This window comes from Notothenia coriiceps, unplaced genomic scaffold (assembly GCF_000735185.1).
Source record: "Notothenia coriiceps isolate Sejong01 unplaced genomic scaffold, NC01 NC01_scaffold00022019, whole genome shotgun sequence".
Lineage (NCBI taxonomy): Eukaryota > Metazoa > Chordata > Actinopteri > Perciformes > Nototheniidae > Notothenia > Notothenia coriiceps.
The window spans coordinates 1,225,563-1,251,946 of NW_011354720.1; the positions used below are offsets into that span (position 1 = coordinate 1,225,563).

General features: G+C 42.5%; 1 protein-coding gene across 1 annotated transcript in view; it reads right to left on the reverse strand.

Moving 5' to 3' along the window:
• Positions 1–711: 711 nt before the first annotated feature.
• The window catches only part of unc80 (unc-80 homolog (C. elegans)), a 41,501-nt gene continuing 15,828 nt past the window's right edge, over positions 712–26,384 (reverse strand). The window contains exons 17-57 of the mRNA XM_010780605.1: positions 24,950–25,113; positions 23,464–23,562; positions 23,056–23,264; positions 21,822–21,928; positions 19,023–19,116; positions 17,705–17,877; positions 17,007–17,219; positions 16,776–16,911; positions 16,332–16,465; positions 15,968–16,145; positions 15,652–15,861; positions 14,840–14,937; positions 14,552–14,755; positions 14,369–14,476; positions 13,541–13,679; positions 12,781–12,962; positions 12,548–12,679; positions 10,676–10,862; positions 9,868–9,996; positions 9,648–9,791; positions 9,411–9,511; positions 9,206–9,292; positions 8,939–9,122; positions 8,709–8,803; positions 8,203–8,292; positions 7,934–8,035; positions 7,430–7,610; positions 7,094–7,359; positions 6,622–6,756; positions 6,394–6,532; positions 6,142–6,238; positions 5,882–6,052; positions 5,688–5,780; positions 4,844–5,062; positions 3,179–3,392; positions 2,978–3,103; positions 2,766–2,889; positions 2,177–2,383; positions 1,921–2,105; positions 1,050–1,215; positions 712–957 (exon numbers count right to left, since the gene is read on the reverse strand). Coding sequence (XP_010778907.1) covers positions 734–957; positions 1,050–1,215; positions 1,921–2,105; positions 2,177–2,383; positions 2,766–2,889; positions 2,978–3,103; positions 3,179–3,392; positions 4,844–5,062; positions 5,688–5,780; positions 5,882–6,052; positions 6,142–6,238; positions 6,394–6,532; positions 6,622–6,756; positions 7,094–7,359; positions 7,430–7,610; positions 7,934–8,035; positions 8,203–8,292; positions 8,709–8,803; positions 8,939–9,122; positions 9,206–9,292; positions 9,411–9,511; positions 9,648–9,791; positions 9,868–9,996; positions 10,676–10,862; positions 12,548–12,679; positions 12,781–12,962; positions 13,541–13,679; positions 14,369–14,476; positions 14,552–14,755; positions 14,840–14,937; positions 15,652–15,861; positions 15,968–16,145; positions 16,332–16,465; positions 16,776–16,911; positions 17,007–17,219; positions 17,705–17,877; positions 19,023–19,116; positions 21,822–21,928; positions 23,056–23,264; positions 23,464–23,562; positions 24,950–25,113 — 6,246 coding nt within the window. The 3' untranslated portion in view covers positions 712–733. The remainder of the gene's footprint in view (positions 958–1,049; positions 1,216–1,920; positions 2,106–2,176; positions 2,384–2,765; positions 2,890–2,977; positions 3,104–3,178; positions 3,393–4,843; positions 5,063–5,687; positions 5,781–5,881; positions 6,053–6,141; positions 6,239–6,393; positions 6,533–6,621; positions 6,757–7,093; positions 7,360–7,429; positions 7,611–7,933; positions 8,036–8,202; positions 8,293–8,708; positions 8,804–8,938; positions 9,123–9,205; positions 9,293–9,410; positions 9,512–9,647; positions 9,792–9,867; positions 9,997–10,675; positions 10,863–12,547; positions 12,680–12,780; positions 12,963–13,540; positions 13,680–14,368; positions 14,477–14,551; positions 14,756–14,839; positions 14,938–15,651; positions 15,862–15,967; positions 16,146–16,331; positions 16,466–16,775; positions 16,912–17,006; positions 17,220–17,704; positions 17,878–19,022; positions 19,117–21,821; positions 21,929–23,055; positions 23,265–23,463; positions 23,563–24,949; positions 25,114–26,384) is intronic.

Below are 26,384 nucleotides of genomic sequence, written 5' to 3' on the forward strand. Positions count from 1 at the left end.
AGGGAGAAAGATGGCGACAATGAGTTCTGCTTTACTACTAGGGTGACCAGTGACTGCACAATATTTGTATCATTTGTCCCACACATTTAGCCGATGTCCCGCATTTGATTGACAGTCGCCCGTCTTAAACAAGGCTTTTACACAAAGGCGTGTAGAAAACGAGAGGGCTATCACCATTAGCTGTGTCAGATGTCAATCAATCAACAGAGAAATGTATTAACTTATGGGTGAGTTATTGATAGATTTGCCAGATTTTTTTTAAAATTGCGCACAGAGTTGAATATGTTTTGAAGTTCCCCGAAACTCTCAAGAAACGCCTGGCTCATAAAGAAAATATCGATCTATGGATATATTCCTCCTGACACCAAAAGAGATGAGGTAACAGCAGCTGATTTAGTTAACGTTTAGCACGCAGGTCAGCAGGCTGTGGCAGTAAGCTAGATCCGGTCATTTCTTTCTGGTCATAATAATTTGTTATGTTAATTCCATTCAAAACAAATATAATGAATTCCTTCACTTGCATAGTTTGTGCAAACATTAAAGCAAAGTAAAGCGTGTTATTAATATTTATAAGCTAATAGATTAATAGAAATGTTCTTCTTAAGGGTTAGATAGACATTATATATACAGTATACATTGAATCTAGCTCTTAGCAACGCAGTAACATGTCCCGCATTGTCCCGCAAAAACATCCTATTTGTCCCACATGTTGCTTGTTAAACACCTGGTCACCCTATTTACTACGGATGTCAAAAAGATAATTGGATTGTGACTGACTCTCTTCGTCGTCCTCGTCGGTGCGGCTCAGTGTGTCCTGGGAGGGCTGGCGTGACGGCTGGCTCTCCTGCTCCCACACTGTGCCGGTGCCCGTGTTGGAGCGCGACATCGTGGCCAAACTGAGGCGGTACGCTGATGTAGAGGTGCCCACCGTGCTGATGGAGGTCTTGCCCTGGTAGGCTGTAGAGTGGAGGCAAACACACATGCTTGAATGTAAGATGGCAATATGAGGAATTAAGTAATAAAAACACTTTTCCCCAACTGTGTCTGACCTGAGCCGCTGTGCACAGCCTCCTTCAGGATCTTGAGTTCATTGTTGAACTCAGCGAACAGCGAGCTCTTGCAGAGAGGTCGAGGGATGAATCTCCGCTCCAGCTGGTCGGCGATGTGGTGGCGCGCCGTGATCTCCTCCTGGGAGTCAGCAGGCTGCGTCAACAACTAGGGGAACATGAACATACCAGAAAGAAATACTATTAGGGAAAAAGAATACAAGTGCAGTAAATCTGACGGACTAATCCAGGCTTAGACCAGTGATATCTTTTTTAAACTATATTCCCATAAAGGTGTACCATTCAACTTCTCTCCGAGCAACTGTGAGGCCATTAATGACTCGACACAGTCACGTCACCAAATAAGTCATTTTAACTTGAATTCAACCTACAGAGAGGAGAGGACAAGCAAATGTGCATGGACGCACAATTACATTTTCAACACTTTGATTGTCTTTAAACACATCACATGTGACAAACGCTTCTGTCGGGAGAAAGACCAAATCTTAAAATAGTGATATTTCCACAAAGTCACCTTAATATACACGTTTTATTAATAATTCTGCCAATTATAAACTGGATCGTGTAAACCTGTTTGATTCTGCACTGCTAAGCGTTTTGAATGTATCGATATCATTTCATTATAATCTTCCAAAATCAAATGTTATTTCTCTTATGATATATGGCATTATAAATTAGTTGAACTGGAAAAATTACACAATTGAGCTCTCCCTAGGTCTAGCCGTGATTGTGCTGGACTTGGATATTGTAGCAAAAAAATAGGAAACTGAGTAAAATGTGTCAGGAGCAAGTGAACATCCTAGAACTGCTCGGGATTCAAACGGTGTATGACCGAAATTCCCTTGTTGTTTACCTTGCACTGGATGAAGGGTCGCAGCAGGACGAAGATGGGGATGCGGGTTCGGACGATGAAGTCGATGAAGTCCCAGAATGCCAGGCCGCCCACCTTCCTCAGAGCCATCTCCTTCACCTGCAGGCTGAGCCGGTACCACTGGTTCCCCAACGACCGCTCAAAGCAAACCAACACCACCTTCAGAGCTGCGGAAGAGGACAGGGTGAAAACAAGGAACCAGGGAGGATGGTCGAATGATGTCATTACTCATTCATACCCAGATACGCCGCCTGGCTGGTGGACTCTGCTAATCCCTCTCTGCGCAGGTCCTTCCCCGTGTCGCCCGGGGTGGAGCAGTGGGCCGGGGAGGCGTCCAGCATGAAGTTCTTGGTGCGGGAGGTGGAGATGATGCGAGGAGGCAGGAGGATGTTGATGACCGTCTGGAGGAGCAGGAAGATCTCCGGCGGCTCCAGGTGGGGGCTGTCTGCAAACAGAAACAGACCCACATTTGATTTGTTTAGGTGGAGGAGAGTTGAATACCAATTAAGACCTTTTATTTGAAAGAATACTGCTTTCTATTCCTCCATCTTGTGACTGTGTAACTCCCTCTCTTGTATATCAGCATGTGAAGGACACTGTTCAGGAACTAGTTGTACCAAATGCTCTGTATGTGATGAATACTTCCTTTTCTTGCAAGGATAATAAATACATGGATCCTGATATTGAAACTCAAGCCGGTGACGGATGATATTTTTCTAACACACAATATTTTAGACTGCTTACTAGAACAAAAAGCTGTACATTGCCCCCCTAACTGCACTGCTAAGCAAATAGCATATCCGTGCCCCTGTGTTTTTTGGAGTTACCTTTGCTTCCAGAGCCCACAGTGAGCACAAAGGGAATAAGCAGGTTGAGCAGCATCCCCTCTCGCCTCTCCTGGTTGGTGAAAGGTGAGATCACATGACTGAGAGGAAAGTCCTCCTTTAAGGCCTAATGGGGAGACAAGATGAACAAGAATAAAACAATGTACAATTAGTTGTCGATGAATTCAATGTAGAATCAAGCTAACCGAGGCTACCTGGATCTGCAGGGCGACCAGTCGCACCACGGCTGTGCTAAAGGGCAGCGGGGGGGACAGGTAAGGGCTGAGGTGGAGGAGAGGAAGCCCGTCTGCCACGCTGGAGGGACCGACCACACCCATCACCTGAGAGCACAGAAGAATAATTAGACTTAAAGCATTAAAAAGCAGGATTGGTGCAGGCTTTAGTGTGTTTAATACCAGGTTGACGCAGACGTTGATGAGCGAGCGGAGGTGAGGCAGGAAGGAGATGATTGGCTGTCGCTGCAGGGTCAGGCAGATCCCCTCGATCAGGTTGCTGGCAGCCTCCCACTCCACCTGTCTCCTGGAAAACACCCACCCATACAACACCACCCCGCACCCAGATAACAGCACATTTTTATGAATATTAAAAAAGACCAAAACACAAATGACACTTTTATTTAGTGAGGAAAACAATGTATGATTTTCTTCTTAAATGACTTGAATGTGACTCTAATATTAATTGTATCAAATCCTTTAGGTGGAGACATTTTGTTAACTGATGCTGATAAACCACTCTATTAAAAATGTTTTATTGTAACTAATTCAATATAGATATATACAGACAAGGTTCCCATCAGCAAAAACACGTGGGTTTGCTATCCTGGCTCCAAAATGGTGGAGTGAGCTCCCCATTGAAATCAGGACAGCAGAAAGCTTACACATCTTCCGGCGCAGACTGAAAACTCATCTCTTTCGACTCCACTTCGAGCGATAGAATGACTAACAAATAACTTATATACTAACAAAGGACTGGCTTATGTTACTTGAAATGTTTGGCTCTATGAAACCTGATGTCCTTATATGAATCTGTTTTCTTCAAGTTTGTATCTTCTTGGTCGAATGCACTTATTGTAAGTTGCTTTGGATAAAAGCGTCAGCTAAATGCAATGTAATGTAACAAGCAGGAACGTGCACAGGTACGGGCTAATGTTGCCCGGCCCGTTTGGCATTTTTGGCTGACCTGCCCCTCTGGAGAGAGCGAGAGTTTGTTTTTCTTTTTTCTGTTGTGGCCGAATCAACATAAGCCCACAATTACGGTAGTATTGTAGCGTCTCGCTGCGGGAAACACACTTTGTCAGCGCTGTCATCTGCCGGTGCGTTAAGACCACCTCAGTGTCGGATTTTGGAAAACTTGATTTTGAATTGTCTCATGGCAGTTAGGGTATAAGGGACAAACCAGGGGACTTTACTTCCTCTTGATGCCGTCGGTTATTTACAAAAAAACAACTAAATATAGCATATATGTTATTGTGCTTCTGTGTCTTTTCATCTGTGAACTCCCTCAACCGGGCCACTCGCTCTCTTTTTGATTGCCCTCTCACGGGTGAACAGTTCAATGTCCCGCTTCATTGTAGGATTTCTGCCATGTCTCTACCACTTTAGTTTGACCATCTCTGTTACTAAGTTATGGAATACTAAATAAATAAGTAATTAGATACCTTACNCAAGAGAAAAAGCATTTAATAATAATAATAATCCTTGATGTGGTTTGGAACATGATATGGCATTTAATCACGGGAGCAATTCGCTTTATCTTCGGTAGAATTCTGAGCAGGCATTAGCTCTCCTCTTTTTTTTTTTTTTTATAGCTAAGGACCCCAAACCTGCAGTTCTCTAACAGGCCTGGAATAGAGGGGTATGAGGGATGTCTAAAATGCATTATCTGTTTGGTATTTTGAACAAAACACATCATAGACATGTTTTTATATATTTGTATATATCTGAGACCCATAATATATGCCTAAAAATAGCATGATAGGAGACCTTTAAGAAATGAGTAGAAATAAAAATCAACCTTCACACTTTGATCAATCAATCTGATGCTGCAGTAAATGTCATCACCTCATGTGGGACTTGATGTCCAGCAGCTCCAGGGCCGTGACCCGTGGCTCACCGGCGACGTTCTGCAGGATTTTGAGTCGGGGGCCGCAGTGCTTGTAGAACTCGGTGCAGATGTTTAGCAGCGACTCCCGGGGCCGGCGGAACTCCTCCCTGGCCATGCGCTCGTCCAGCTCCTCCCTCGGCATGCCCTGGCCCTCCTCCAACAGGTGGAGGTTGTCCCTGAGCACATGCATGCAAAAAGGACCTCAATCTCTGAAGCCATCTATTCTGACACAAGGCAAGGTGAATCCCTTTCTGATCTTTGAAACAAAATGACCATCAGTTTCAACATATATTTAAGCTATTTCTTCCCAGAAGCAAAAGGAATGATAACTGGATCGATGTGACACTGGATATGGAGAATGTTACTGCCCCTTAAAGCCATAGACATACAGTAAAAAGGGAAATTGGGTCCAAAATGACAAACCTGACACCTTATTTTGTTATAATATTAAATAGAATTACATATTTATTTATTTTATACTTATTTTCTTTCACCCTTATTGACAGTATGAAGCCAAACTACTATAAGCGTGTTCAGTTATGTTTTGCCCCTTTACCATTTGCCCTGTGTATGTTTACAGCTTTGATAAGGCTTCTTTAAAGCTATCCCTTTACAATCAAACAGCAACAGACTAACCTGCATTAAATACGGCAGAAATTATGTTTTACACTCTCTTACTCTTTTAGAATTAGTCCTGGCAATGGGAATGTACTGTATTTTATTACTTGTATACCCATTTATATTGACTGTGAATGTCAAAAGGAGAATCATGTCCTACAATGGTTTCTGTTAAGTCCTGACCTGGTGTTGAGCCCTCCGGACATGGCGTGGTTCGCTGTGGTGCCTCCTTTATGGCCCTGATCACAGCGGGACAGCTGGGGTGCCGTCATGGGCCTGTGGACGAGGTGTGATATGTAATGAGGATTGTAAGCACCGTATGCACAAATACAACAGGCTCTCAGCTGTTAAGATCCTGACATGTTTCAATGACAGACCTAGTGAGGGTCTCTGAGCTGTAGAGGAGGGCCTGCAGCGATGTGGCCAGAGCAGCGATTGCTGCAATCTCATCTCTGGCGGCTGAGGCGGACTCCATCGTGACCGTGTTGCTCTTCAGCTTCTGCAGGTGGCAAGGCACCAGAGCCTCCAGCACCATCAGCATCTGCAGACTGGAAAGATACATTCAGACCATTAGACGAAAAGCTGACGAGAGAAGATATGAAGAATTGTCGAGGCCTCTGCGATATGTTTTCCACACCTCCGGAAGGATTCAGGGGCGTAGGCCACCACGGTGACACACAGCTTGATGGCCTCGCTGATGGAGAAGGCCAAGTCTTCATTACCATAGCAAAAATCTGCAACAACAAAGCAAAGTTAGCAAAAATAAACAACACCTACATTTTCCTAACTGATGCAAAATAGTCTATACTCTCAAAATTAACCAGAGCATGAATAATACAATGTCTTTGCCAGAAGTATCCTAAATAAAACACAAAATGATGTTACGTACCTAGAGAGCGTAGAGGTTTCTCAGCCTTCACCAACTCCAAAGCGTCTAGTGCGTCCTTAGTTTCCCCCTCCAGAGAGATCAGCAGGTCAAACAGACACTGAGCTGACACTCCTTTAGACAGGCCGGTACTGGTGCTGGTCTGGGATGGAAGACAGAGACATGTCACACATTTCAGGTGTCCAGGCTTGTGTAGGAACGATGTGTATTTCCGATGCAAAAAGCACTTACTGTGAATTCCAGCAATGGAGCCACGCTGGCGAACAGCTGCATGATGAAGGGTTTGCGGTGGAGGATGTAGAACTGCTGGCAGCAGAACTCGATGCCTTGCCTCAGTAACGGGTCGCTCTCATAGTCAGCGTAGACCTTTCATAAAAAGGACACATTTTGAGAAAGGTAGGTTATCACACTAGGCTGCATCAAAGACAATAACACTTGGTGATTTAATACGAGAAAACCCTTTTGTCTTAAAAGGGTGGATGTTATAACAGTTAATATACAATTAAATATTACCTTTTTTAATAAACACAAATGCAAAAAAAAGCTCTAATTCCACTTAAATTATAATGTGAATACAAAATAAAGTGTGTCTCTGTGTATTTTTGTTTCCTTGCCAATCACCAATTTATAGGCAATGTAAATTATACAAATATGTTATATCCTATTAAATAAATGTCTTATAATAATAATCTGTGTATGGTACCTGCAGCATGGTGGGCAGGATCCACTGGTAGCCGCTGAGGGAGAACAGGTGGTTGAAGTGGACGGCGGTGTTGATGGCAGTGGCGGTGTACTGCCTGATGAGGGCGCTGTCCTCCGGGTGCAGCAGCAGAGCCCCGTTGAAGACGTTGAGGAAGAGCATCATCTCGTCGCCCCACGGGTACTCACTGGGCATGCCCAGAAACATCTCCTCCAGCAGCTTGATCCACAGCACCTTGTGGAGGGTGTCCAATCCAAACAGCTCCTTACCTGGGATAGAGAGTGATGTTAGTGTATCAAATAGAATAAGTGTTATTATTCAAATTAGAGTGTGTCTCACCTTGTGGCTCATTGACCAGCGAGAACTCGGCATCGATGGCGGTTCGAGGGAAAGATGGTAGGCGGAGGAGGTCTTCCTGCAGCAGGGACACGTGGGACTGCTTGTGCACGGCGGGCATGTGTTGTGTGAGGGAGATGAGGAAGAGGACACGACCGACTTCCTCTAGTTTACGGGAAAACACCTGGGATAGGAAATCAAAAGGAAACCGATGAGGAAAAGTGGACACTATGACCTTTCAGTATAGTTTCAGTCGATACTAGTAAAACAATGTGACTTCTCTATTTCATACAAATGTTATTTGTTTGCGTTTTATTTCCCACTGATATTGATATGTATACATAAGGATGTAAATGTACCAAGCTACAATAAAATAAAGATTAAGGATATCTTTGGACCTTGATATTGTAGTCAATACATGATTCATGTGTGAGTTGTTGACCACTGTGTTTTCAATGTTTCTAGGCCCTAGAGATGCTTAATTGTCAAATTTGAAATCTTGCACACCTGTTTCTGGATGAGCTCCTGTCCTTTCTCGGGCAGCATGTGGACCAGGTTGAGCTGGGGAGACACTGACCTCCGGAAGGGGTAGATGTCCCTAACATATGTCTGGAGGAGGAAGACATCGAAAACAACTTTATTGTGGACATGATATGATCAAATATAGCCAGAAAGCAACAAGAGCAAGTCAAACCAAGCTGCTAATGTTGTGTATCAAGATGAAGCATGTCGATACTTATATTGTATCATTAGGAACATAAACATAATATGACTACCTTGCTATAATGGATGAGGTTCCATCGTTTGTCCATGAGGAAGTAATGTGCTGATCTGGCTTCGGGAATGTTGAAGAATTCCAGGCACTCCTGTTTTTTTGGGGGGAGGGAGAAAAAAATGCATATTTTATGAACAGTAAGTATAAAAATAAGTACTTTACCATAATATACATTTGAGGTTCTTCTACTTCACAACATTAAAAAGGAAAATTATTAACTGAACTAATTTTCAGGTTCTCCAATTGTAAACAAATAAGAAGCTTGACAAATACAATGCTAAGTTGAAAATTAAACCAGTGCTTTCTCATTGCTGCACTATAACAACAAATATCTAATTATATATTACTCACAGGGATATTTTTCCTGCAGAATGAAAGATTTTATTTTGACACTTAAAGCCAAACGTCCTGATATTACTGTATCTCTGCAAGGCTGCTATTTCCTGTAATAAAAGTTTTTTTTTGTAATGCTGTACTTCAGAGTATCTCCATCACTGGTGTCCTTACCTTGAGCAGAGCTTCAAACTGAGTGTCTTCATGCACTGGAAGCTGTGTTGGGATATCACACTCGTTCTGACCGTGCACCACCAGTGTTTTGGTTCCTGTATTAACAATGCACAAGAACATACATTTCACATTGAATTGAGCTCATCCAGGTTTGAAAGAACGCATGATATCTCCTGTTGTGCCACTAGGGGTCTCTATGGGATCTAAAATGATTTTCAGAGTAAGATCACCTGGCATGGATGCGGTGACCAGCAGCTTGACCTCACACTGCTCCTTCTTCATGGTTTGCTTGAGGTCCTTGAAGAAGAGCCCCTCCACAAAGCCCACCACCTCCCACAGGAAGGTCAGCGTGGCCGAGATGGCGTCCATTCCCCACTCACACGGAGTCCGCACAAAGTACATGATGAGTCCCACCTAGGAGAGAAGGGATTGTTAGCTGAGAGTCTAAAGAGTCCTGAAGGGAAATAAACAAATAACCGTATTAAGTGTAGTTTCACCAGGTAGTTGAAGAGGATATGAGAAGTCTGGGCTGGGAGATCTCCTATGTTGAGCAGGAGCTTCCTCAGCATGTACATCAGCTCATCCTGACATTACAACACAAAGAATAAGTCACATTTCCCACGTTAAGCCTCTTGTGCACATATTCTCAGTGTTACTACAGGAAAGACTCAATCAGAAGGGAAGCGGTGTTAGTTTACCCACCTGTCTGTTGCTCACTGTCAGTTTTTCCAGGAAGTGACGGAGAACCAGGGCAGGATCTTCAATCAGGCAGTTCCACAGGATTTGTTGGGCAACAGCACTCACTAAAGACACATATTTGTACATGCGACACCCTCAAATAAGTCAAACATCTAAAATAATGTTGAAAGCAAATGACATACTCTTTTATTTCAACCTTGAACTGAAATACCAAGAGCTTTATTGTACAATGACACCTACCGGCCACACCATCCTCTCGCACCTCTCCGTCCTCCATGAGGTGCACTATGGGCAAGACCGCAGCACAGATGCATGCTGGGAAGACAGCTTGGGGCGGCTGTAGCATGTGGTGAGTAGGAGTGTGTTCTGTTGTGTTCTGTTCTTCTGGGGAAACAAATGTAATGTATTTAAAGTCCACCTTTGGCCAATTGAAAGTAGTCTTTAATGTTTATGTTCATACCTTCAGCGCTGGCCACCGAGCGGACAGACCACACAGAACCCCGGCGGAAGGAGTAGTTCCTGTGTGAGTTGCTGGAGGCGCAGGACGGGCTGACGGACAGACGACGAGACGCCAGGTTCACCACTTCTTCTGCTGGCGGGATCAACGCCCAACATGACCGGCACAGAAACAGGGGAAGCAAAACGTGCTATAAGGAGACCGAGCTGTGTGATATCTGTTGTGAGCCCCCCAACGTTGAGTAAATGTTGACCTAATTATTATTATAATATACATAAATGAATATTTAAACACAAGACCTTTTCACATATGTTGAGACTGTCCTTTTCATATTAAGAATCAGTTAAGTAGGTCACATGTGGAAAATAGGAACAGCAGTATGAGGTTCACAGGCGGCAGCAATATTGTCCTATTAATCACAGTCGTAAACAAAGCACTCTCTCGCTATGAAGACAACAAGTCATGAAACGTCTATGTTCTAAAGAGGATATATAATGTTCCTTTTCAGGTTCATGTTTAAAATGTGTGCCAGCACTGTGACATGGTTTCATGGTTTCATTTTCAAAAAGGCTAGAACCCATAGCCCAGTCTGCTCTGATTGGTTAGCTGGCCAGCTCTGTTGTGATTGGTCAGCCACTTAGAGATGTCCCACCCCCTTATCCTATCCTGTACAATGTGTTGGAGTGCTAGCCAATAGAAGTGTTACATAGTCAATATGTTACGGAAGTAGCCAAAGGAGTCCAATGGAGGCGTTTCAGACCAGGAGAGGAGGAGTCTGTCCTTCCTTTGCAGACCATTCCATCACACCCACCTTCTTCCTCCTGCTCGGGCGGGGGGCTGCACGTGGGCTCGTAGCAGGCCTCCTGAGCCACGGGGATGGCGGTGATGATGCTGGCCTCGCGGCCCAGGCGTCGCTTCTCCTCCTCCTGCTGCAGGTTCCTCAGGATGTGCTCGGCCCGCTGGTGGGAGCGCGACACGGCCCGCGCCGAGAAGGATTTCTGGAATGGGGTCGGCAGGGAGAGTCAGAGGGCACGGAGGCAGAACAGCGGACATGCAGATCAGAATGAGGGAGTGCACATATTAATACAATAATAGACAGTTCTGATCTCTCAGGGACGTGTGTGCACAGCGATTCTAGGGCTCACGCTTACATCTGAGGAGCATTGTGTAATGTATCATGACCGGACAACACAATAATACAGTAACTCTCCTCCAGCATCACGAGGAACAGAGTATAGAATAGGAACGTTTTCAATCGTGGCAAATTGTGACACAGATAAATGTAATCAGACTGGAATTTGGAGAATTGACTGTATCTTGTGTACAGTAAATGTACTCATATCGCTCATACACATACATATCCAAATAGGCTGAACGCATGATATGGGAAACATACACAGCAAAGTCATTCTCATCCAATGACCATGCATCAACAGCACGACACATACAAAATGCCTGAATGTCTGATGCATGCTGTTATTTTGACTTTTTTTTTTATAACGATCAGAACTTTTTTTTTAAAGTGGTGTGTCACTGATCAAGATGCAACTATCTGAAATGAACCCATGAAACTGCCCCCCGCTTCTGATCCGTGATGAAAACCTACAGAAAAACACCCAAATGGAGAAGAATTCCCCTCCTGTCATTAATGATCTGGGGTAACAAGATGCATCAGCACAAACATCCGGACATAAATACCAACTTACTATGGTATGGACTGACTGAATTAATGTGGAGTACTAAAAACAAAGACAGGCGATAGGTAAATTATAGATCAGGTGCTCGCAGGTCGTCATCAGAATCTATTCAACATGTTTTGATCATGCTTTGTAACAGAAAAAAAAGACAAGAAAGTAAAAGGTAACACCAAGAAATCTGTTTAACTATGACTTGTAAATGTGTTACATGTATTGGCCTTGATTGATTTAGCAGATTTCTTGGTGCAGTTGTCCACATTACACTTGCATAGCAATAACACATGTGTTCAAAAGCAGCCTAAAGGGAATTGTATGTGCTAAAGCAGGACTCGATCCAAAATGAGTAGCAAAATAAGATACCCCCTATTCAAAACGGATATGTTTTGCTTTACAGATAAATGATTTAAAAGGGTCAGTTCACCTCAACTATAAAAAAAACTAAAAAACATATTTCTTATTTACACCAATTGTTTCGAACCAAGCTAATATCGAGGAAACATTATGAGAAAGTGACTGTAAGATGTGTGCCTCCATCCCATTATATTGGACTAATTAAAGATTTAACCATAATTAGGTTCACATTTTTGACCATTTAATTTAAATGATGTGATTCAAGAGCCAAATTCGGAAAATCGCCAATATCAATTTGGCTCTAAATAAAAAAAAATTAAAAAAATGAAAGCAATGTGTCTTGCCGGGCATAGTTTAAGGAAAAAAAGCATTTGCTTGGCTAGATACCTCTACGAAAAGTGATACAATGTTTGTTTTGGGTGAACACTTTAAATTACCCAACCCAAGTCAGTTTGTTTGTGATGTCACATCCATTTGTGCACTTTAAAGTCAGTGTGATTAACAACATGTGTATGGTACAACTGAAACTGATTCAAAAGTAGGTGCGTACATGTTAACACCACTACTACTTAAAATAATAAAGCCATTTTTAAATGTCTTCTAACAGGGGCACTTGAACAGGGGCTGACACTTACGGACTGGTCTTCATTGATGGGGTCCTGGACGTTGCCTGTGTTCTGGGGCACCCAGGGGGGGTCAAATATGGGAACACAGGGCATGCCCAGTATAGGAGATGGCAGAGTGAAGTTGATGCTGGGTGGAGGGATCTGTAAGAAAAAGATATGCATTATAACAAATAGGTTAAAATAGTATAGCTTTTCGAGACGATAACCCGAACAGGAAAATTGGAAATCATTATTTTCTGTACCTTAAAGATCTGCTGTGCCCCCTCCTCCATGCGAGGCCACACCTGGTAGCGGAAGCGCCACAGTGTGTTAAACTTCAGGATGGAGTTGATGCGCTGGCAGGCCTCCGCGTGCTGGAACTCCGCCATCATCATTTCGGTCACCGCGTCGGGGACCTTTACGGCGCACAGGAGGAACATGGCAGCTGGAGGGGATTCAGAGAGGCAGGAAGAGGGGGGGAAAATGGAGGGATGAAATAAACAAGCCACATTTTGTGAAAAGGGCAAGTTAGAGGACAAGAAAAAGGGCAAGAAAGAAAGAGAGGGTTAGAGCCAAAAGGAAGGATGTCAAAAGTGATAAACGTGTAAAATCTGAATTATAACATTTTAATAATCCAGAGGGGGATTGGGTTTTTATGACCGCTCCATTTGAGTATGTAATAAAACAAATTTTACTAAATAAATATAACATCTGAAAATAAATGGAAATTAATTAGTTTATATAAATAGAAAATATTAAATAATTAATAAATATTATTTATATTAACAGAGGAAATGAAAATACAGATGTGCAAATAAAAACAACATTTCTAAATAACAGTTGAAATACATATATATTACCATAAAAATCAGTTAAGATATGAATATCTAGGAGAAAATGTATTACAGAACATAACTTAAGTATAATGAAATAAAGTACTTCATATCACAAAATCAAGGACATCTACATCCTACAGAGGACACACACACAGATCACTGATGCAGAGCATGATGGCCGACTCACCAGCAGCCGCTGCCATATGCTCGTCCACACTGAGCAGCAGCTCCCAGGCGGCGGGCTGGATGTCTCCGTACATGTCGTCGGTCAAGATGGGAGCAGCTTTGATCAGCAGCGACAGAGGAGCTGGAGACAGGCTCATCACCTGAGAGACACACAACGCAGAAATTAGGAAAATCTTGTAAACAGCAGTTTGGTTGATTTCACTTGTATCAGAACTCACTCCAAATGAATAGTAAGTAAGATACCCCCCACTAACGCTGATATATGTTATGGGTCAGTTTACCTTGACTATACCATTGTTTCACTTGACCCTAGTTGTATATTCAATAAATAAATACATTTGACCACATTGGGAGACCTCGATACAATGAGGGTGATTGTATTCTATTGGCATACACCACATTTAAAGAGGCCCTATTATGCTTTTTGGGGTTTTCCTTTTCCTGTAGTGGGTTATATAGCTTTTTGTACCCCTCCCCGCCTAAAACACCTCCATTGGACCCCTTTGTTTACTTCCGTAACAGAATGTCATCAGTAAGTTATACTAGCGCTTCAATTAGCTAGCGCTCAAACACATTGTACGTGATAGGATAAGGAGGATAGGATATATCCTCCTTAAATATGTTTAAAAGAACAATAGACAGAAATAAAAAATTTCACCAAGTCATACTTATTGGGATGTTTAATTTGAAATTGCTGATGTGATTTTAGAGCAAAGGTCAAGGGATTGCCAGTCTCCATAATACTCTGGATATCTGAAAAGCTGGGCAAAAGAAAGGAAAGCTAACTATAACTTCCTCCAGACTTGATGTGGATACTTATCTGCTTCACCTGGTTGCGGATGTACTTGAGCATGCCAGTGTCCTTCTTCCCTTCTGTGTTGGAGTCGGTGGGTCTCCTCTTCATGGACGGGGTCCTCAGGCAAGACTTGTCTGAACACTGAAAAGCACAAAAACGTTCATAAACCACCACAAACACAACAGACAACCGGACGGATGGGTTTGTGGATCCCACCTCTTTGGTCTTCTTGGCACGTTGCCCGATGTTACCGGAGGAGGCGCTGTCCTCTCTCAGGCTGTCCACCGTCTCGCCGTACACCAGCTTGATGGCGCGCACCAGACGGGCGCAGGAGCGGCTGTGGTGCTGGTAGCAGCGGGGGTGGCAGAAGTCTATGTGGGTGCAGATGAAGCTCTGCTGGTTGCACAGCAGGATCATAATCTGTGCCGGAAGAATAGAGGAGTGGGGGAGTTAGTGGGTTAGAAAGGAGACACCGATAAAAGCATGCATGTTAAGGGGACATACGTGGAGCCAGGACATGTTGCGGTGGTAGTTGTCCTCTCCTCCTCCTGAGCCTTGGCCCTCTGGTTCTATGCTGGGTTCGCTGGTGCTAAAGGGACTGCCTGCAACAGGAAACAAACGGATGATTGCATTTTTGTTAAATTACTTTCAATCTGTCAAATAATGGGGTTGTAGTTCCGTCTAATCCAAAAATTTATCCACAAGTAGTAATAAGCTTGACTCAAACAAAAATACGTTTGGTTGACTCTTTACTTGAACAAAATATATCAGTTCAAGCACAAAAAAAACGATATTGCTCCTTGATTCTTTTCTCCTTCTCACTTCTAATTACCAGCAGCTGCAGTCGGCTATGATGTCAATTTTACGACGGCTGGTTTAAATAAATGATATAGTAATACTAATAACAAAGGATTACAATGTTCAAATATATCTAAATACACACATAATATATCAAATTGTACATTTTAACATATGGCTCCTACAGAGGTATTTCTTTCTTTGCAGATTAAAAAAATATATATTTGTTTTTAATTCATGAAAATAATGGCAGGATACTTTTTTGTGCATTGAGAAATGTAATGTCATTTTGAAAATACGTAGTCTTATTTAGAACAGGGTTTACACATTTCATCTAATAACATTAGTTTTTTTTACCTGTTTTCATAGAAGAAAAAAAAAATAATAATTAGCTTTGAAAAATTATTAGAATTATAGAAAACAATTTAGATACAACAAATAAATACAATTACAGATGAGAATGGCAAATAAGACTAAAGAATACTGTCATCCTGAATGGAGTTTTGTCCATGTCTTACCTATGTCAGTAACAGTGTCCCTGCTTTGTGTTTGTGACAGCAGCCCGTCATCGTTCTCTGACTCAGAGTCCTGACGGGGCATCTTGGTGCTCTTGAGGCTCCCGGCCCGGCGTATGGACGACAAGGAGCCGCCTTTCTTTATCCGGAAACTGCGCGCTCCTTTGATCTGAAGCAGCCGGGAGCCTCCGATGCGAATCTTACGGGTCGGTGCTGGGGGAGAGGGGAGCGGGGCGAGATTATCTGAATTATATATAATGATGAGCACACAGGGCAGCGATAAACCAAATGGCCCGGTCTGTACGACACCGGACCTCACCTTGAACTTCCTGCGGCTTCTTCTCGTCGCAGGCGGTGTCGGACTTCAGCGTGTGGCTGCTGCTGTTGAGCGAATCGTGGCCGTCCTCGTCGTCAAGGATACCTGCAAAGCTGATCTTCCTCTCGTAGCGTTGGCGTCCGAGGTCAGGGTCCAGACGCAAGCGGCAGCTGTCCAGATCCTACAAGCCAACACGTGAGAAAATATTGAGTTTTTTCAGTAAAAATTGCATGTTTTTACTTCATTATACAATTTTACAATCATAAACTTCCCTCTAAATTGTTTATTTCCATTTATTTTATTTTCACAATTATAATAAAACAGAAGATACACATTGGATGCATATATTTATCATATGAAGACTGACCACGAGAGGTTCAGTGCGTGGGCGTGGTAAGCAGGGAAAGGTCTCCCGCAGGAAGGTGGTGATTTCCAACAACAGCTGGCAGGCGGCCATCTTTAGAGCAAAGGGGCAGCCGCATTTCGTTGGATTGACTGTGTCTTAAAGATAAAACAATATGGTTAGAATATTTACTGCTAACTAGCTTCTGTCTGCAGATTTAACTGCAAATCTTGGTCATCTTTGATTAGACTTTACATAATGACAACTGAGCTGAACATGATCTGCTGAGGGAGACAATGAAATGTGGTTGAAAGCAACAACAAAGGCACATAAGTAGACCTCGAGTTAAGGATTTGTTAGACAGGTGTACAAATGAATAGATTTCGATAAAGCTGACTGAATGTAACGGTAAAAACATGATTCATTCTGAAAACAAAACACCAAAGACGCGTTCAATTTCTGACTCACTGTCATCTAAATAGTCCTCTTCCTCGTCTTCTTTTCTCATTCTCCGTTTGGTCTCTTCATCGAAAATGTAGCCCAGGATGTTAGCAGGGCTCTCGCTGTCAGAGTGACAGAGTTCACTGAGCCTGGTGCCGATAGCCTGAGCGGATAAAACACAGAGAGACAATCATTCTTACTACCAATGAAGCCATTATTATAAATAGCCCCCTTGGATAATTCATATCTTTAACTCACGTCTCCCCACTGGCAGAATTGCTTGGCGGCGTTCCACTGGAGTTTCTGATTTCTTTTGTTACCCACTATAGGCGATCGGCCCCTGGACAGCCCTCTCTTGGTGATGTTCACGTGGTGACCCTTCATCCACTCAGGCCAGTTGCCACGGTTACAGCGGTGGACAAATCGGGCGCATTCAAGGAAAAGGGAGGCCCGGGCCACAACTGGAGCTTCCTGGAAGAAGATAGAGATTAAAATATCATCAAGTTAATTATGGGGGTGCATGTCAACATAACAGTCTTTTTTTTTTTTTTAATTGTTCTCTTAGTCACATGTGGCCACCATGAGAAAAAACGCTGCACCCAGCATCTATTTTCTGAGCGCTCCACCCTTTTTGTGCGTCAGCTCTGAATGTTTCGAGTTGAAATTACTTAATAGTGTCTGAAAATAATCTTGTTTTTGGCCGGGAACTTCATAATACAGACCAACAAGCCTGTTTGGTGGAGTTGGGTGGAACCTGCCCTTGCTATACGGCTGCCGGACTGAGCTGTAAATCAAAGTGTGAGTTGCGGTTTGTGCTCATAGTAGCTCAAGCTAGAGTATCTTACAACATGAGGTGATACGTTGTCGAGATGTCGTTCTCACAGAAACAATAAATGGATGAAACTCCCTGACAGTGCATTTTTCTGGCTCCGCGGACACAGCCCCTAAAAACATACCAAGTCCAGAGCAGCAGCGAGGATAGAGGCGTCCGGTATGGTTCCCGGCTCGCAGCAGTTAAGCAGGAACTGGAAGCGTTTCATTCCCTGTCGAATGGCACCTAAATTCACCACGTTCTTGTTCTTCATCGCCTCCTGACTGGCTGCTAGGCGCTCCTGAAAACCGTGGGGTCCTGAAGGGAGAATGAATAAGAGAATAGAGAAAGTACAACAGGACAAGTGAAGTATTATTTTAAGAAACAAGCAATATTTGGGTGTAATCGTTTTTTAAAGACTGCAATGAATATTACACTTAAGACATTGCATGAAGCAACATCACCATCCAGGACATTTAACAAAAAGCATTGAAAAGCCACCAACAAATGGAGCTGAGTGAGAGATGGACACACAGCCATCAGCAGTGGTTACACTTGATTTCAATTGACAAAAAACGATTATGTGGAGAGTAAATATGAAAAAAAAGCAGAATTCAGATTTATAAAATATATATTTTTCACATCGAAACGACAGGTGTAACCATAGCCGCACAGAGGAAAGCTGTATGTGGACCATTTTGTTTTTATCACTGAAAATCAGGCTTTGGAAAATACCACCAGACGTCACCACAGAAGAGATGGAGAGAGCACCGACATGCTTGATTTAGCACTACTCTACAGTAGAAAGATGGTTTCAGAGATATGAGTTATTCCCACACACCTCCTTTCCTCTCCTCCCAAGCGAAAGAAAGAGGAGGGGGGGGGGTCACTGGTGGGGAGAACAGGTCGTGCATAGTTGTAAAGAAGGGAATGTAGATTTGGAGGTCTAACACAGTTTAGTACGGAAGCCTTCAGAGACAAATTATTTATTTGTCTCTCTTCTGTGTTTATGACTTAAAAATGAGTTATTACTTAAAATATTTCGTCAGGTCATAAACCCAGGGGAGAAATTGTTTTGATCAGACTTAGAAAATGGATCACATTTTGCCTCACGGGGCTTCCGTAGTTATGCCAATCAGTCCTAAAAGGTGTATTTCTTACAAACGACACACTGATGGGTTGAGTATAATACATTCAGGCTAACAGAATGTAGCAGGCAGCTATCTGGTCGAGCTGACATGGAGGATGGCGGACGGAGGAACTGGCAGACCACCACTTGCGGGACAAGACACGACACCACACGGACATACAGAGGCAGGGGCAGAAAGAGAGAGAGAAATAGACAATAAGAACGATGGGGCGTGGGTGGGCAAGGGGGGCACCCCGGGGTGGGGGAGGTCTACCATCTTTCTCTTCTGTGTGGTGAAGCTTGGATGGATTCCTCCTGCCAGACCTCCATTTACCGAGCCGCTTGAAGAAATTCTCCTCCTCGTCCCTGGCGAACTCCGGCCCAACTGCACCGCTTTCAGACATTTTCACTGCACTGGTGAACTTCACCTTAGACACAAAAACACACACACATGAATACACATCATATAGTCATGCTGGCATAGGCACAATGGATTGCCAATGTATATGCTCACATGTGCTTTTTGAGGTTTTTATGTAGTTAATNATCAAATATAACACATAAAAACAATAATTCAATAGCGTGCTTTAACCACTAGGCGGTGCACACAAGGTACACACAGTCATAATAACTTTGTATTATTAGTGTAGGACACTTATGTATGTACAACATCTGAAGATGTGTAGTTTTATTCATGTTTTCACATAATTTTACAGCATATTGCTATACTATTTCAGACTCAGTATTTACATTCTTATATTAAAAGAAAATCAGTAATATCTTTAAAAACTACAAGTCCTTTTATATCATTATGGTTTAAATATAACCTATCTACGAATTAGATCAAATGTAAAAGTCAGCCGAATTAGTGTTGATGCTGCGAGAAGACGTATTGTGTGAAGAGAAATTGAAGATGTTGTTTAATTGTTGATATATTTATGATCCACGTCAAGTATTCAGTTTCGGTGGCATTTCTTCCAGTTCTTCCAAAGCTCTTCTCATCAGGGCTCTATAAATAAAGAACTACGGCAGATCTGTAATATGTAATGCAGCTGAACCGTGTATTACAATGCCGTTATGTGATGACTTTCAAAGAGAAAAGCAAGAACACTCGGAATTAAGTATTATTTTTATTTTTTTAAAATGTTTTTCCGATTTCATATCATATAAACACCAAATCCCAACATGCATTGCGGCTAAAACTTAAATGTCGTGACTATAACACGAAATGCCATGAGACTGGGTTGTTAGTGCTGCCTGAATTTATAAACGTGTGTTTTTTTTTATAAGTGTGTGGTCGCGTTCTAGTCACTGTACTTTACGTACTCGGTACTCCCCATGAACTGTTATTGCTCAGGTTAATCTCGCCCCCTCCAACGTAAGCGTTACGGATTGGTTCTTGGTTCTGGCCAGGCAACCGAGTGGGGCCAGCTAAGAACTGGTTTTATTACCTGACAACATTGAGGGGAATATTTGGCACAAAAATAACTTGCTTGGTTTTAGGGAAAGATCATGGTTTGGTTTGAAATAGGTACTGAGCTATATTGGTCAGAGCTACAAAAGAAACCAACACATTAGTTACACAACTTTATGGTCACTGATTATGAGACTTATTTTTGCAAGGCCTTTGGAATAAATGAGCTTCATGTTTGTTTTGCAGGCATGGCAGAGGCTTTTTGGATGCTAACACCTAATTTACAAACAAATCCATCACTAAAGTAAGGTGTTTGGCAATCGCATACAAATCCAAAGTTCTTAAAGCTTGTTTTAGTTTTGCTTGCAGGAAACTGAACCCAGCGCAGGCGGTTCCTGCTCTCTAAGCTCTGCTGCATTTCTATCTGCTGATGGAGACTGAAAGAGATATGGCTCCCACTGTGATCTCATATATTGTGATTCAGATAAAGCTGAAACAACATGTCACAAGAACATTTCCAATTCAATCAGGTACAGTGTTGAAAGGGAGATTTTAACACAAGTTATTAACGTTTTGAAAGTGTTCCTTTTTATTCAAAATTCAGTATGCCATGAAAACAGCACTACACCAACAGTCTTTAAAACAAATGTGCAGTTTGGTTTGTAGAGAGTTATAGTCATGGTTTTATCCTTTCATAAAGTCGTGGGAAAAGGGAAATGGAAGCAGAAGAGGTTCATATGTCCTGTTCATATGGCAATCCATAGAATGGGCCTAGATACAAAACACAGGTTAAACAGTTCCCATGATGCCACTTAACAGCATCTATGCATTACACACTGTACTTGACAAATGGCTAAGTCTTTCCACATCCTCACGCTCGAACATATCCTTCACAATCTTGAAGGCTTCAAGCCTAAAGACAGACAAACAACTCATGTGACATCACCATGACATCATGCGTGTCCTTTTCTTAGACTTGACAATGCCGGTCAGAATCACGGTGGATAATATCGACGCTCGTGAACTATTGACAGGAGGGCGGGGGAGCCTCGCTGCGGGGAAGCAGTGTGTGGACCTTTTTCACCTGTCAGCGCAATTTACATGATGCCGTTTAAACCAATTTAAATAATTGGTTTAAACGTCATAATAATAATGACGACCGTCCATTCTGTGATTCTCCGGAACACACAGATGGCCAGTCCGCCCCTGTGTAGCATATTATTTTCGATGAGAGATCAGCAGATCGCCACTGGGCTTTCAAATAAAGACACAGCCACGCAAACACTGCGGCATTTGTACAGCTCCTTATTGGGTAGGCCTACTGCAATTTGTGAAGTGCCGGCGCGGCAGCAGTGTTTTCCTCCGTGGTGAAACGATTAGCACTGCACCACGGAGGAAAGCGGCAGAACGTCGCCTGGAGTTAAAGAGAGCGGGGCTGCGTTGCGTGCATGGCTTCCTTCTGCAGGTAACGGGGAGACGGTCTCGTTTAGGATCCGAAAATAAAATGTAAATATTTTGCACACTTATTCCACTTATTCCTAGTGTGCCACTGGTTACGGGTTGCCAACCAGTGGAGTATTTCATTATTTGTAAAATATATTTGTCTTTGTCGTCATATTAATTCTAACTTTAGCTGCATGGGAGTGGGAATGGTTTATTCCGATTGTTTCAACCTGATTTGTAAGCACTCAGTGTTATGGTAGCTGCCCCCCCCCTGACCTTTGAACTCTGACGTATAAAGGACAGCCGATCCACGGAGCTGATGTCCAGAAGGTCCTCAACACCGTCCGTCAGTCCAGACAGAGACGAACGCTTCAGCCAGTTGCCTGGAGACACGTGACAAAAAACGATTTACATGAAAGAGATACGCTGCAGAACTAAACAATGTATAGTGTATTGTACACACTGGGTTATGACGTACACATGCACACACAAAGGAGGTACAAAACGTGGGGAAATCCTTAATCGGTACAGTCACAAACATTAAAAGGTATTTTAACTGAAAATCACAGACTGAGTTTAAGTAACACACGATACAGAAAGGTAAACAACTAAATTGGTGTAGTGCTTTTTTTTTGAGAAAAAGGTAAACAAAAGACCCTGGACTAGTAGTATTTGCAAATGTACTTTTTTACAATATTATGTTTAGAATAACCAACATATTGGTTTAAAACGTTGATGTCTGTATCTAAGCCTAACCATGGCTTTCTCAGCTGTTTTGATATGACACTTTAAGCTCAGATGTGCTGTTAAAGTGTTTGCAGAGGACGCCAAATAAAAGACGCCAATTCATCCGATATGACTTGCAAATACATTTTGACCCAGGCCTGTATCACTGAACACAGGGAGAGATGACAGACACACGCGGACATGAAACAAATACTGTATGAAGATGGTTCCACATCCACATACGTAAGACAGAGAGAGTGAGTGGTAGGCGAACAGTCCCTCGGCATGCTGAGGCACAAAAAGGAACACAAAACAGACCAAAGAGATGAAGTGACTCGGTGTTAGACAAACTAAACACGTCATGGTTATCAGAGTGAACTGGGACAGCAAATGCAATGAAGTATGGTCATGGAAACACATACCGATACCAGATCAGAAATGTACAAATAATGATTTGGAAGCTTTTTTAATAAGCACTGAAATCAGTGGAAGATTTGTATCTGGTTAGCATGTGCAGTTTAAGTAAGAGAATCCAGCCTCTTGAACACAACTAAAGATGACCACAATTCTGGTTCAGGCACAAACGCTTGCCTTCATTAAAATAACTGATTGTCTAGATTTGAAAATGTGATCTTTTTAATAGTTTATTTTTGATTGAACACTATAACATTTTTTATGATTCTTGCTACCAAGCCCAAAAAAACATTTTTCGGACACTGACCCTGATTTCGTCAGTAAGATAACGCTTGCTATTGAAAGACTGTTGCATAATAACTGCTCTTACCTATCGGCAGCTTCAGTTTCTTGCGTAGCGAGATGCGTCGGGATCTTGAACGGGAGCGCCGGTCGGTGGTGGTGCCGGAGTGGGCGGTGGTGCACTCTGACGTGTCCTGCTCTGATTGGCTGCTGGTGTCACTGGCGGCGCTCTGCGACTTGAACATCTTCCTCCAGAAGTCCTTCCTGCCCAGCAGAGCGCCGGGGATCTGCTCATCACTGGAGGGAAAAAAGGGAGGTTGATTTGAAGATTTACACGAGGATGAAGACAAATGTTTAGCACTGTGGCCTGTTTTTATTGAAGGGTGGGGTAGGGGGGGGAGGGCAACAGGGTGAGTTTTTCCTGTTTGAAGCAGAGGAATGGCAGCCTGGGTTCGACAGAAATGGAGCTATATGGAGATGTGAGGTGGACACTCACTGTTCGGGTGTCTGGGGGGGTCTACTGGAGATGTAGCTGCGACACTCATCTGCAGCACTGGACACCTGACCCTTCTCCCCGGACACACCCGCCTCTGACCTGCGCACACACACCCCAACACACACCTGATTCAGACGCCGATGGGACTCTCCCGCAGTTAAGCCTGCACATGTGATTCTCCCGTCCGAGAATATTCCAATGATTTTGCTCTAATGGGATCAGGAAGAGTGTCAATTACGACTTGTATGTGCTGTGTCCTTTGTTAAAAATAAAAGCCAACATTTGGAATATTCTAATGTTACATTAGAATATGCAGTAACTGCAGTCCATCCCAATGTTGGATAATCCCACCAGTATTCATTATTTATTATTATAATCTTTTTACACTGGATGCAAATAATGTGTGATTGTACTTGGGAGTAAAAAAAAAGGGACGATTTTGAGTTAACTTTGCTGATCGATAATTCATTTTGCATACTCAATTAGTCATTTAAATTAAATTATTAAATGTATTTCATCAAGTTCTTCTCAAAACCATGCTGCTGTTATGGCAATTTTGCATTTACATGCGCAGAGGTTTACGTATATAGTCTTTTGCTTTTTTTCAGCACAGAAAAGTGTTGAAACAAAAAAAACTGAAGAAATATATATATGTTTTTGCATTTCAAGAATAAAGCTCCAATGTCAGGAATAAGGTTGAACTTACAGCATTTTGCTAATAAATAAAGACAACATTCTATATCTATTAGCACATACTGAAAGTTCAACTTTAACCCAAATATGCAAAATCCTTTTTTCATGTATGCATGGACCTAACACTTCCAGTAAGTTTGGGCTTAGTATTCAAAATATTCATTCCATTGTTTGGAATATATAGAGGAAATTCCCCCTTGACATCAGAGCTCCCTAAAGAAAAGAATCATGCTGATCGTGCAAACCCCACACATCTGGATCCAGTGAGGGGGGCACCATGCTGCCCATTGCAAATACTCTAAATCTGCTAATAACATTTGGTGCCATATTGAATATTTACTGGACAAACTGTAATGCCGTGTCTCATGTCTTTACCCCGTGCTTTAACTGGCTGTGGCAAACAAAGAGTCTGTAAGCATGTGACTTTTATTTAGTCACATGATTAGGCAAATATGTTGAGTAACCTCCTAGCAGTATTCGACCCGCCACATCAGTTTGAAAATAAAACATCAAATCAGTCACTCAAGCAGGAAAAAGAGATGCAGACAGGACAGAAAGGAACATCACAAAATAAAAACGGCCAGCAGTGATGGGAAGCGAGCATAGATTTGGTATAAAAGGAGAAATGATGGACCAATCATGGAGGAGAATGAATTTGTAACCACTTACTATAGGTAAGGGTCGTTAAAACTCCCTTCCAAAATTGAAACTTGATCATTGAAAGTCATTTTAAAAGATGAATTGGAGAATGTGATGTCATTGAGACCATTTCTGGCCACTGATTGGCCAATACCTCCTGGCTCCGGGCTGCTTGCTCTCTTCCTTCTCCTCGGGTTTCTTGGTGGTGGCGACTTTCTCTGCGCTGTCCAGGAGCGCGCTCAGTGCCACCCTGCGGAACACGTTCCCATGAGCCTCCTTGATGAACTGCACCAGCTGGCGAATGTCGCAGTACAGACCCTGGGTAGGAAGAAAGGGGGGGCGGGGGGGGATGTGTTCAGGAACAAGTGATGGTTCAAGGGAAGGAAAACACAAAGAAAATGGGAGTATAAGGACATAGGCTGTGTATGTTTTCATATGGATGGGGTATGTGGGCATGTTGAGTTTATTAGCTCAGCAGCTCCAGCTTGTGAGTGGGTGGCCTCTGATCCTGTGCCATAATAAAGACTGCCTTGAAAAGTGAGTCACCTTCCGCCAACTCATGCCACCTATCTGCACACAAATGATTATAAAACAGGTTGTTTAACCCCACATGTGGAAGACTGTAGGTTAGAATGGCATACAAGGAAGGATCCCATTACAATCTTTGGGCTGCAAATTGTAAATAATGTCCAATTTGCTTCTTTTATTTGCATATTAATACAATTAAATCAGGATCAAGCTTATTGCTTCCTGGAAGTTTATTTGTCTTCTTGTATTTAGTTTGTCATTTTAATACATTAAGTATTAACTATTTGAAAAAAAGTGTACTAACTTGATATCTGGTAGATAAATAAAACAGAAACAGATTTTTTTAAATCATGTGAGAAAGGATTGACTCAATGTTCCTTTAATGTTTTGTTCAATTTCCCGTGTAGGGAAATGTAGTGAGGAAACCAGTTTGAAAATGCTACAAAACGAAAGAGGAGGCAAAATTAGCTTATTTGCGTGGAACTATATTATATTAAGTTTGTTTTCTGTAATTACAGGGATTGATTGATTCCATTTCTAACCAATTAAAACTAAACTAAATGGATTCAGTTCTGGCAAAGAGCCGAGAGTAGCTCATGTTAATGTCTTTATTCACGCAGCGAGATTAAGCACCCCTAATGTCCAATTCATCACGTATGACAAGGCATTAACGAAGGCGGCGTGAGGCTAGTGCATCTTTAGGCTCAGTACAAAATGAACCATTAATAATTCATTCCTTCAAGAGGAAATACGTTTGAATCTGGAGGGGGTGAGAATGATATGAGGTGGGAGAAGTACTCACATATTGTACTTAAAGGTCCCCTATTATATTGTTTTTCATCAATATATTATAGGTCTCAGATAAATACAGAACATGTCTCTGAAGTGTTTGGCCCATAATCCCCTCTGTTTCAGCCCTGTTTCCAAAGTGCTGATTCTCTGTCTGTTACTTTAGATGAAAATAAGGAGCCCCTCCCCCCTCTGAGAGACATTTGGTTACAAAGAACTCAATGGTGCTCTAGGAGGAGATTCAGGTGATAAGGTGTGTGTGTGTGTGTGTG